Source organism: Diceros bicornis, unplaced genomic scaffold (assembly GCF_020826845.1).
Source record: "Diceros bicornis minor isolate mBicDic1 unplaced genomic scaffold, mDicBic1.mat.cur scaffold_117_ctg1, whole genome shotgun sequence".
NCBI lineage: Eukaryota > Metazoa > Chordata > Mammalia > Perissodactyla > Rhinocerotidae > Diceros > Diceros bicornis.
This window is the reverse complement of record NW_026691040.1, coordinates 371,014-384,215: the sequence shown is the minus strand read 5'-3', so window position 1 is coordinate 384,215 and position 13,202 is coordinate 371,014. Positions and strand designations below refer to the sequence as shown.

Here is a 13,202-nt window from a genome sequence, read left to right as displayed (position 1 = left end):
TTACTGGGTAGGGTACTGATGGCCAAGGAAAGCAGGGAAAAAAAAGTAGCAAAAAATATACAGAAGAATCCAAATACTTTTACTTTGTTTCTGGACTTCACTATTGTAACTATAAGATGCAAAAGCAATTGTGACTAGTGCTAGCAAAATGTACGACAAAAATCCAGTTATCAACACACTCAAAAACTAAGACACTCACAGGATCACGCGTGAGCTTCCGCCACGATGGAGGTAGGAAGTTACCACTTGCAGCTGGAAAAACTCCCATAAGTTGTTCCAGTCGTTTAAACTGCAAGAAAGAAAAAAAGTTTAAGATAAGACACAATTTTTATCTAAGCCAAAATTCTACAAATGTTATGGCTCTAAATACTCAAGCTTACCAGTTTAGTACCCTTCTCAAAATCAGAAGGCATGTCTGCAACACCTTCAAAGTCTGAAGCAAATGGTGCATAATGAAATGGATAATACCACTTCCAGGAAGCACAGCCCTAAAATCAGTAAAAACAAACAGAAAACAACAACAAAAACAAATCTATGTTAATGATGGACACGGTAAAGACAAAAAAAATTAAACTATCAACCTATAATATTCTACTGATAAAACATATGACTTCTGGTACATATTCCATGTATTAATTTTTTTCCATGAGTCCTCAAAGATGTTTGGATTAAATCTAAACTTTTACTGCGTATCAACGGCTCCTTGATTTAAAAAATACTGCAAAGCATCTTTAATAATCAGTACTTAATACCAAACTTTATACTAACAAACACAATTTGGTGAAGATTTTTATCCTTAAAATGTGTTTGGTGACATTTCTTTCCAACTCGAGAGCTGCTATCATCACATAAAATGAAGAACAACTGCAGCTGACACTCACTGAGTGTACAGGTGGGTAAGGGACATCACTAGAAGAGTGACTGAGAGTAACAGAGCCAAAAGTTTCATTTTACAATTCCCTATTATATTTTCATGTGACAACTTTCTCTTTACTTTAAAAATATTTAAGTAAACCAATCAAAAAGAAAAAACAGTAAGTTATACTCAAAGAAAAGAGAAGCCTTCCTGAAATGAGTTTTGACTCTGCGCCTAGTGAATTAAAATCCTGAGGGTCAGAGCCGACCCAGTGGCACAGCAGTCAAGTTCACACGTTCCACTTCAGCGGCCCAGGGTTCGCCGGTTTGAATCCTGGGCTCGGACCTACTCATCGCTCATCAAGCCATGCTGAGGCGGTGTCCCACATACAAGAACCAGAAGGATTTACAACTAGGATATACAACTAGGTACTGGGAGCTTTGGGGAGAAAAATGTTGAGGGTCAGAGTAAAACACGAAATGAGAATATTTTACAATTGATACTTAGTGTATTAAATTACTTTCTACTTTCCAACAAACTTCACCTATTCCCAAGTCACATCAAATCTGCTTCACTCCCCAAGCACGAAACCAGGTATTATCAGTGCTACAATCCCCTATATGTCTGCCTAATCGCTCACCAATCTGACATCTCATTTATCAAAAGCTTTAAGTCAGATACAGATTACTCCAATGAGAATGCACTTCATGTAACATCACTACACTATATGGAGGAAATGGGATCATTCAAATTCCTTTCAAATTCTTACCAGTTATTTTCCAGGCTTTTGTCCTTTGTTCAGTCATTTAGCGACTGTGTATTAGTTACTCTGTTATTTTTTATTCCAACTAAACAAAACAATAAACTTTAATAATTTTAAAGACCAAGTACTCTCAACCACAGTATTTAATGCTGAAATTCTTTAGCATAACAAAAATTAGCTTCGTTTATATATTAACACCTAAGGAGCTTCAAAGGCTTTACAAACAAATCTTATTTAAAGTAATGAATTTCTTTATAGGAAGCTTGAAAATATGAGTCTGGGTTCAATTTCAGAATATAGCTCAACAACACACACTATTATAGAAATAACTATTTTCTTAAAATGATTAACTAGAGATTTAGAGGAAAATATTCATTTTGTACCTGGTAATAATATCGAAGAACCCAGCAGAGCCCTTCAACGTACGACTGTACAACTTTACGACGGAATTTGTCATCAGCTGCATCAACATCAAATTTGTTCTTGTAGTACCGCTGCTTCCAACCAGCTTCCCAAAGCCTAAAAATCAGGCAAAGCCAGTTCATGTTGAATTCATACACTTTCAGTAACTAGCTACCAATTTATCATCCCAATCAATTTATACTTAATAGCCAGGTAAAATGTAAATGAGTTAAACAGTAATATTAACATAGCTTCATTTAATTATTTCTAAAAAGTCCACTCACAGGATTTATTATCAACTTAAAGATAGTTAAACGTTAAAAACTCAAACACTGATTCTAGAAAGATCATTACAAAACTACAGTAAAAAAAAAAAGAGAATAACCATTTATTAAAGTAGATACACAACACTTGTTTGCTCAGATTTTCATACTGTTTTACATGTTTTTTTGATTGTAGAACAATTCTAAAACTACATTTTAAGATGCAAATACTGAAGATATTTTATATAGTTCAAGTTCCTCAGTTTGTTAAAGTATATCTAAATTACACAAAGAAAGTCAACTAAATTACTTTTTTAAAAAAGAATAATCTAGAAGCCAGGCAGAAATTAAGTATATACCTACTCTCCCTATCCTTGGGCCTTCTCCCTCATTCAGCAAAGCGTTGTTGGCATAAGTGAAGGACACGGACACACACACACACGTTCTGGTAAAACTTAGAAGGAGGTCATCAATTCACTAAATTTTCATTAATCACTGAAAATACAATGTGAAAAACCACATTTTCACTCAAAGTATATTTTTTTATTTTTTTAAGTACTCATTTCTCAATCTCTGAAAGATTTAAAGATGCCAAAGAATACTAAAAAAAAATCAAGAACGATCAAGAACGTCAGGATGATTCTCCATTAAGGGCTCTTTTCTACCATGTGCCAGATCTTACTAATTAATTGCAGTCATGTTTCAGAATACACCATATCAATTTTTTTTATTTACTTTTTTTTTGAGGACGATCAGCCCTGAGATAACATCCAATGCCAATCCTCCCCCTTTTTGCTGTGGAAGATTGGCCCTAGGCTAACATCCATGCCCATCTTCCTTTACTTTACAGGGGATGCCGCCACAGCATGGGTTGACAAGAGGTTGAACCTGCGAACCCCAGGCCGCCGAAGCGGAGTGCGCACACTTAACTGCTGTGCCACCGTGCCGGCCCCTACACCATACCAATTTTAACTTTGCCCCCACGCAAAAGATTTACAGAACATCAATTAGGAGAAATATCTTCTATCCATAATGTTGAATATCACTATTTTACAGAAACTACTAATGAAATAAATGCTAAGAACTCCAAGCATTTCTTGATAGAAGCAATTCTACTTTGATTATCTTCAGCACCAAAATTAAACAATAAAGTACTAAAAAAATCAAGTTAACTATTAAGCTGATATTGATCATGATGGCTACATGGTAAAACAAAAAATATACTCCAAGAGTTGCAGAAGCAGAGGATAAAAACTCAGATCAGGTAGATGCTCAATCACAAGTCACCACAGATCTCTGAATCTGACATCAAAAGATGTTGGAAAAATACAGAACCAGACATCACACTTCTGAAGTTTCTAATCATAAATACAAACACATCATCCACGTCCTATAAAAGAAGCATGAGCTGTGAACCACTAATGTTTAACTTTGAAATAAATCATTTTGCAAAATTCTAAATGAGTTACAATTATTGAGGTTGTTGGCCCTTTGCACTTGAGCCCAGGGTTCAAATCCAGATTTAATCACACAAGAAGCTGTTAATCTTATTATATAATGATCTCAAACTTCTGTATAAATTAAAGAATCCAATTTTCCTATTATAAATTTTAAGTATATAGCTAATGGGAATCTTCTCTGTCATGAACTATAGTTGTGCATATGCAAGTTCGTGGTTTTTAAAAATATATTTATCTCTTAACCGAAAGCCTTTTGCATATTTCATTTTAAAGAAGAAACTTTTCAATTGAGATGATTAAAACAAACTATATCAAGTAACCAAATGTAACTGAACTTTCTGGGTTAAGCAGCTTGAAAATTTAATCTCATAACAGTAACATTCAGATCACACAGAGCTAAACACCTCATGTCTAGCCGATCTAGTGCCTGGTCTCAGAGGGAAAAGTGGCTCGGAGGACAAAAACCAGCATGCATACTAATCTAGATACTTAGGTTTAACAGCTATAGCTTACACATCTCACTGGAATTTACTGACTATCCTAACCCTCCACATTAATTACTGGTGGATAAAAAGATCACAGGCAAGCATCTGAAGGCACTGCTGCTCTAAGCTAAATAGCATTAATTAGACGGCATCTATTTCAGCAATTTGCTAACAAAGTGCTACCAAAATATGGCTTCACCTGACGTTATCCTCTGGTTCAGGTTCACTGTCACTGTCTTCTGCTTTTCGCTTAATTCCTCCTATCGGAGACGGGGAGCCATCAGAAGTGAAACTCGTATTAGGAGATACTGAAGGACTCTGTAGACAATTATGACATTACAGAGGAAGGATTTAATTATTCATTTCACATAAGAAGTTACATCCAATTACTGTTACCACCATGCTCCACAGTAATACATTTTTTTTTAAGCTATTACATAGATATGGTAAATATATTTAGAAAGTATAAAGACTGATCTTGGCATACTCTACCTCTCCAAAAAAGAATAATATAGTACCAAGCCTCCTACGCTTAAACTCAAAAGAATTGGAACATTAAGGTAAAAACTGCTTCAGAAGAAATAAGAAAAACTTAATTTCATAGATTTTTTTTTTTTAATTATAGGACTTGAACATTTTCTTCCTTTGGTGGTTCCCTCGTGTTATGAATTTGTGATCACTTTCCACCAATTAACTAACAAAGCTGTAAGGGGAAAAATATATATATATGTATATAAATTAATACATAAAATACTCAATGCTGGTGAGAATAAAGTTAGATGTAAGTGGTTCAACCTAGTACAACCATTCTAGAAAGCAACAGTTTAATGAGCCTCCGCCAGATATCTGTTAAACTATTTTATACCTGTTGTTTTAAAATTCATTGTACAAATAAAATCTATTAGTCATCTTAGAAAAATGCAGCTTTTATTATTTCAAAGACTTGGATACCACTTTAAATTTACCATTATCTTCCCTTTGTACCTAACTCAACGAACATAGTAGCACCCTAAAGTATTTTAATATTTAACTAAAAAATTAGGGGCAGCTTGGTGGCATAGTGGTTAAGTTCACACACTCCGCTTCAGCGGCCCGGGGTTCACAGGTTCAGATCCCGGGCGCACACCTACACATCACTCAGCAAGTCATGCTGTGGCGGCATCCTACATACAAAATAGAGGAGGATGGGCATAGATGTTAGCTTAGGGCCAAACTTTCTCAGCAAAAAGAGAAAGATTGACAACAGACGTTAGCTCAGAGCCAATCTTTCTCACACACACACACACACAAAAACTAAAATGTTCTGCAACTTTAATGTTAAATGACCAAAAACCGAAGTGGCAGAAAATGTTTTCATGGTAAAGTTTTTCTTCTGTTATTCACAGTATATTAGATATTTCAAGTAAATTATTTTTAAATCAAGAACTCAGGAGCCTATTTTAATGATACTGTAACTAAAACCTCAGCATGAACGTAGTTCACAACAAAGGCCAAGAAAAGTTACAACAAAGCAAAACTATATTTCACATAGAGCTCACAACACTTTCCTTTAATAAATGTATAATATCAATTTTATTCATGATACTGTATGGCTAATACTATCAAAAAAAAAAAAAAAGAAAAGAAAAAAGAAAACAGGGGCCAGCCCTGTGGCCTAGTGGTTAAGTTTGGGGCCCTCTGCTTCAGCGGCCCGGGTTCAGTTCCCGGGCACAGACCTGAAACACTCGTTGGCAGCCATCTATATACAAAATAGAAGAAGATGGGCACAGATGTTAGCTTAGGGCAAATCTTCCTCAAGCAAAAAGAGGAAGATTGGCAACAGATGATAGCTTAGGGCCAATCTTCCTCACCAAAAAAAACCCAAAAAAAAAACCCCACAAAGAATAAAAATAAATCCAGGAAGGCACTGTTGTACTTGGAAAATGAGATGGGTATTTTCCGGCAGACACATCTGAGTCTGAAATACCAAGTCCAACCTTTAACAGCTGTATGGCCTTGGGCAATTTATTTAACCTCTGTCAGCCTCAACTTCAAACAGGGACGATACTGTTCTATCTCTTTACAGGTTATAGCAAGGAGTAAATGAAACAATATCTGTAAACATCAAAGCTGCCTGCCTGGCGCATGGTGGTTAACCATTCAGGAAGTCGTCTCTATTAGATTTTAAACAACACTAATCCATTTGGATTAAATTAGGAGAGTGATGTTCCTGTCAATCATCTAAGTACAGAGAAGGTGTAAACAAAGCAATCTTTCCCAAATTCACAAACAAGATATAAATTATCTTTAGACAACAAAAATAATACACCTTCAAGGGAAAAAAAGAAGAAAAGAAGGTGTTTGCTCTTTAACGCTAAAGATCTGCTGCTCTTTTCTGCTCTATCTCTACTAACAAAAGTATTCAGAAATATTCTTTCCTAAACATACCAGAGTCATACCAATTCATTCAAATTTCTTTTTAAAAAGCTGTTTTTGCAATCAAAGTTGATTAAACTGAGAATGGTCGCAAATATAATGAAACTACACTTCAGAATGCAAAATTTAAAAACAAATTTATGAGGAAACAGAAGCTATCTAATAAAACATTAACCATGTTGACCATCAGTAGATACCAGTCAAGTACTGGAGCCCAGCACACCCAAACAGCTCAGAAAAAATAACACAGCAAAAATCCATAACTGTAAAGGCTTCCTTTAAATAAACTGGTCATTTGGCTTCATGATTTCCTTAAATTCAACACATTCTAGATGAAAACTCCTCTATGCAAAGATTCCAGTAGAAATAACTGTGTCAAGGAGAATTAAGGCAGGATCAAATAAGCAACCTAATCACCAATCTCCCCATTCCTATTCCCATGGCAGACATTATTAATCAATATAGTCTAATCCTGTGGAGCCTGAATATTGGAATCTTTCTCAAAGCAATCATAGCTGGCAAAGTTTAAACCTACCTGCCTCCCTGAGATTAAGAAAAAAGCATTTTATCATCAACGTGGTCTTAGCAATACTAGTCACTCGCAGTTCATTCTGTGAGGACGGTAGTCACTATAATCTTAAATGATGGACATCAGCTTTTTCCATTCTACACAAGAATCTCACTGCAAAACCTTTCACTGACTCTCCATATCCCACTCTGTTAATGGTGTAAGGAATAAGACAAGAAAGGAAAAATAGACCAAAAAACACAACAGAAACCCCAGCCGCTTCTCTCAGAAGATGCAAAATCTGTTTCCAAATTCCAAATCTAAGGTCCTAAAACTTCTAAGTGTGAATTTATGGGAATATAAATTCAACCAGTCTCATGATATGGCAAAAATTTCACATATAGGGTTGCCTTGTGATAAAGGATTTGAGCATCAATAGGATAACTATTAGAATAATGAAATTTAAATATCCCAACTTATGTAATTTCCTTGGATATATCATAGCAAAAGTTTACATAGGATACTGTACCTTATATAACATCTTTCCTCCCTCTAGAACATTCTCTCTTTCTCTCGTGCCTACTAGCCTGAAATAAGCAATAGCTTTGATTACCTTTTGTCTGTGTACATTAGTTCACGGTCTGTTCCCTTACCCCTGCTGCTGCCCTGCCGGGTGCTCTGAGCTCATGGTCTGCTGCTATTACAAGAAGCTACTGAACAGAGCATAGCCTTGCTGGCTGAGATGATTTGCTTCTGCAGTCTGGATTACAACGTTCAAATAAGGAGGAATACCATGAGGCAAATCCATTCAGTTCCTGAGTTTATAAATAGGGACCAACCGAGCCAGCCCTGATGGCCTAGCGGTTAAAGGTCGGCGCGCTCAGGGCTGGCCCCGTGGCTTAGCGGTTAAGTGCGTGCGCTCCGCTACTAGCGGCCCGGGTTCGGATCCCAGGCGCGCACTGAAGCACCGCTTGTCCGGCCGTGCTGAGGCCGCGTCCCACATACAGCCACTAGAAGGATGTGCAACTATGACATACAACTATCTACCGGGGCTTTGGGGGGGGGAAAAAAAAAAGGAGGAGGATTGGCAATAGATGTTAGCTCAGAGCCGGTCTTCCTCAGCAAAAAGAGAAGGATTAGCACGGATGTTAGTTCAGGGCTGATCTCCCTCACAAAAAAGTTTGGCGCGCTCCGCTTTGGCAGCCCAGGTTCGGTTCCCGGACGCAGAACCACCTCACTTGTCTGACAGTAGCCATGCTGAGGTGGCGGCTCACATAGAACTAGAAGGACTTATAACAAGAATATACAACTACGTACTAGGGCTTTGAGGAGGGGGAAAAAAAGAGGAAGACTGGCAACAGATGTTAGCTCAGGGCAAATCTTTCCCAGCAACGAAAAAAGAGCTCTAAAAAAAATTTGGATAATGAGAGCTACCTTAAAATATGTATTCAGATATATTCCACGTCTGAGTTGGAGAGTAAGAGTGTAGGCAGTGAGGAGTACCTGTATTTGACAAACTGAGGAATACTACTCTGCAAAATGCCCATAACTGATCCCTGGGAGAAAAGGGGAAATATGGCAGCAAAACCACCCTCTTCTCTTGCTCTAGCTATGAGACATTTGGATGTCCTGTCATGCTTCTGGCACCATCACCACCCAGTACCTTTGGGGAAGCAGGAAGCACTGTGGCCCCACTGCATTAGAGAAACACTGCAGCCACTTAGCTATCCACATTTACATGTATGTTCTTTTCTTTCACATCATTTAGATATTTTCATATTAATAAGGATTTAACAGAGTTCAAAATATCTCAAGGCAAAAGAAATTGAGAAAAACTATAAAACAAAACAACTCCAGGCTAAGTGATAAAATTCACACACAACTGTAAGAGGCATCTGAAAGTCACCACTCTTCAATGCTACATAAAAATAAGTTACTTACAGAATTATTCTGCATCCTCATTTCATAGGCTGCTTGTCTCGGATTACTGGCTACTTGAGAACCTGGTGAATTTCTTGAACCCGAGGCATGAGGGGTTAATATTCCACCAGGAGTGAAAGCTGGTTGATCTCTCTAACACAAATGGAAATGAATGTAGAAATTAAAATTAAATCACAACACAGTTAGATGACAGGAAGAAATGAAGGCAATGGAAAAGAGTCCCTGCTGTAAGCTCTTTAAAGATGAAATGGATTTCCGTTAACATTACAGGGTTGTCTACAGTTTGATTTGATGGTAACTCACCCTGTAAACAATAGTCTGTAATATTTAATAACTCTGCTATAAAAGTACATATAATACACTTTTCTGATACACAGAAGCTATTCAAATCTCATTAGGTTATTCCCTTATGTTCACTTACAATTTCAAAACGCATGCAAGACACAATTTTAGGCAAATAAAGATAACTATTAAGGTAAAAAAATAAGCCAAGAGTTTGATTTATACTTAGGAAATACAACTTCTATTTATCCTTCACCTTGATGGAATTTAACTCTTTGTTTCCAATTAGTTAGAGCTATGATTATAGCTACAGTAGGTGACAGTCATGGCCGACTGATAAAAGATATTTTTTAAACAGACACTGACTGAAAGAAAATAATAATATATAAGGTAGACATCAAACATGCCCTTCCCTATCTAAGTGGTTTTGAACCCACCTGCAACAATAAATAACTCTACTTTTCTCCCTTATAGGTTCTGAAATTGCTCGATTCTAATAAAATATAATAATAAAAGGCAGTCCCCAAACTCCATTTGTTTAAAATCCAGTAAGGAAGACAAGAAAACAAAAACTTAGGAAGTTAAGTGACTATAAAGTGTTATGCAATTAACTAAGCAAACAAATATCACAAGCGAGAAGCACTAGAGTTAAAGGGAAGGACTGCTCAACCTGGATTACAAGCGGAAGCAATAGGGAGGCCTCGTGGAAAACGTAAGATGGGAGGGAGCCGTGAAGTCAGAAACCCATTGAGAGGGACCAAACAAAGGCAATGCTCTGAGTCAGGAGGGACCTGGGATATTTAGAAGACAACTGGGGAAAAGCAGGGTGAGAACTTGACCAGATCATAGTATGCTCTGCACGCCAGACTAAGACAGAACTGGATTCTGCGGGAACTAAGGAGTCACTGGTAATTTCTGAGCAGAGAAACAACAAAGTTTCGAGTGTTGTGTTCTAGGAAGAGTAACCTGACAAGGATATAGACAGAGTGTGGTAACTTTCAAGAAGATACAAAGAGCTAACTATTTTTATTACAAAAACAATACCCAATTACCATAAAAAATTCAAATAGCTAAGTGCTACCCGGCCCCTCTGGCCCATCAAATATATCCCCTCAGACTCTAGAGCTTAGAAAGGACTTTAAAACTGACACCAGCATTCTTTCTCAGGTAAGAGGCAGCTGGGTAGACATTACGTCCCTAACAAACTACTGAGTAAGGAATAAAAAGCTATCTTACTCCCAAATTGTAAATGTATGTTATTGCCAATCTGATGAAATGAATTAAAACTCACCTTCATTCTCTTTCTCTTTTCTTGCTGTCGTCTTCTAAAACTGTCCTAAAAGTATAACATCCACATATTCTGTCAAATAATTACACAAAAATGTAAGAGTTAAACATTACCAGGAATGATTTGGGAGACAAAGTTTTAAAGGAAGACCCCAGAAACGTAACTAATTAAACTAGGCAATGGACTATATGTTCAAAGTGCTGCCTATCAGAACTTTAGATAGACAGAGAGCATTCTAAATTGAGTTTAGATACAATTTAATTATTCCTCTTAATTTTTTTCAGATAGTTTTTGATATCATTTCAGGAAAGAATGCAAGAGTCATAACAAAGACCCTCTGTTTTACCCTGGAGCAAGTAGCCCACCAATACGGAGAAGACACAAATAAGTAACTCCCCACTTACTTTGGGCCACTCAAAGGCCTCCTTTACCCCAGAAAGCACTCCTCCCACGCCCAAGTTTCTGTGAGCATCAAGGCACTGAGACAACAGCTACGGTGGCCAGGGCTGCTGCTGTGGACTGAAACAGGGGCCAGCAGGTCCTGTACTGACTGTCATTCTACCAGCAGCTGCACTTCCATCACTTCCAAGTCAGTACTGCCACCTGCAATATAACACCCTATTGAGATCTGAACTTTGTGCTTTCTGCCAGGAGAGGGGCTGAATGCTGGACACATGGTGACTGACGACCTTAAAACCTCCTAAGACAGCAAAACCACCAATTCCTTTAATCAAGCTTTTGCCCCATCTTTAAACTCATCTAGGTCACCAATGACCCACAGACTGTGAAATCCATTACTCAGTCTTCAGTCCGTATCTGACTGTGACTCTTCCTTCTTGATCCGTGCTCTTCACTTGGCTTCCAGGACACTACACTCACCTGGTTCTCCTCTTTCACTCTTGCTGAATGCCTTCACTCCTCAACTTCCCAACACCTTAATACTGGCGTTCCTCTTCGCCCAGTACTTGGACCTCTCACTCTCATGGGAGTGACCATCTAGTCTCACGGCTTTAAACACCATCTACGTGCTGATGACTCCCCAGTCAGGACCTCTCCCCACTCAACATCTCCACTTGGGTGTACAAACTTCACATGCCCCAAATGGCATCCCCACCCCTAGCTTTGTACCTCCCAGTCTTCTTTATCACAGTAGCTCAGACCATTTTTCAATTGCTCAGACAAAATGCTTTGGAGTCATTCTTAATAGCTTTCCTTCTCTCACCCCTAGCATTTAATTCACCAGCCAAATCCACTAGTTTTACCTTCAAAACATGTTCAGAATCCAATTACCTCTTATCAATCTCCACTGCCACCATGTTGGCTCCCTTGGATTATCGCAAAAGAGCCTAATTGGGCTCTATGTTTCTATCTTTGCCTCCATACAGATAGTCTCAACAGGGCAGCTAGAGTGATCCTTTTATAATATGTGTCAGATCTTGTCACTTTTAGACTCAAAACCCTCCACTGATGCAGAGTGAAAGCTAAAGTTCTTATAATGACCTACAGGGTCCTACCAGATCTGGCCCTCCACCATCTTTCTGACCTCCTCTCCTACCCCTACTACTTTCCCTCTGCTTCCTCTGTGCCTGCCACACTGGCTCCTTGCTGTTCCGTGAACATCCTGGGTAACCTCCTGCCCTAGAGCCTTTGCACTGGCTATTCCTTCTGTCTGAAATGCTCTTCCTGCAAACACCTGCATGATTACTCCCTCATATCCTTCAAAGTCATCTGTCAGTGAGGCCTTCTCTAGTCATCTTTTCTAGAACTGCAATGTCCTCACGTCCACCTTCCCAGATACTTCCTCATCTGCTTTTTTCTTCACAGCACTTATCACTCTCTAACACATGACACACTTTACTTAGTTTTTGTGTTTATTGTCCATCTCCCGCGGAAGAATATCAGCTCCATGAGGTCAGGAATTTTTGTCTGCTTTTTTCTTTTGTTTGTTGTTGTATCAGTAACACTCAGAATACTATTTAGCACATGGTAAACACTTAATAAATATATGCTGAATAAATGAAGAAGATTTGCAAGACAAAAGGCAAACATCAAAGCTCATAAGATAAAAAGCATCATATTTCTGACCTAACTGCTCAATTTTAATAATAAATATTGATGTATTCCTCTTTTACCATGTATTCTGCTGGTCAGTTAAATATCTATTATTAGGGTGGTAGTTACACATAAGCAAAATAGGTACACCTGGTTGGACTTTACTGATCTTTAATTTTTGTGTGCTATGAACTCCTTTGGAAGTCTGTCAAAAGCCGGAGACACACTTCCTGGGAAAATACGCACACCTAGATACTATTATATTGAATTTCTGAGGGTTCATAAATTTCCCTGATGTCCAACTATGCTGACAAACATCATATGATGTCAGGGATACCAAAAACGATCCAAAGCTTTCAAATGCCCTCTCTGCCAGGCCAGCTGGAAACTTTATTACTCAAATCTGAAGCACTCTGGTACCTATCAAATCCCATACATCCCACTCTAATGGCAAATATCACCAATACTTAATAGTACAGAGTAACCT

At 38.0% G+C, this 13,202-nt stretch overlaps 1 protein-coding gene across 1 annotated transcript; it reads right to left on the bottom strand.

The window, feature by feature from the left end:
- Positions 1-284: 284 nt before the first annotated feature.
- Positions 285-9,189, bottom strand: LOC131402503 (5'-3' exoribonuclease 2-like). The gene is made up of 5 exons (XM_058537224.1): positions 9,094-9,189; positions 4,429-4,547; positions 2,003-2,138; positions 392-488; positions 285-289 (listed from the first exon to the last, which is right to left on the bottom strand). Exons 1-5 carry the CDS (start codon positions 9,112-9,114, stop codon positions 285-287), a joined length of 378 nt encoding a protein of 125 aa, XP_058393207.1. The 5' UTR covers positions 9,115-9,189.
- Between the last annotated feature and the right edge of the window lie 4,013 nt (positions 9,190-13,202).

Bases quoted from the DNA above. Each gene is read 5' to 3' on its own strand.
- LOC131402503 (XM_058537224.1), bottom strand. From the start codon at position 9,114: ATGAGGATGCAGAATAATTCT. The intron at 2,139-4,428 runs GTGAAGCCATAT...CCTGATTTTTAG, and splicing joins GAACCAGAGGATAACGTCAG to GCTTTGGGAAGCTGGTTGGA. The intron at 489-2,002 runs GTACAAAATGAA...TACTGATTTTAG, and splicing joins TTCTTCGATATTATTACCAG to GGCTGTGCTTCCTGGAAGTG.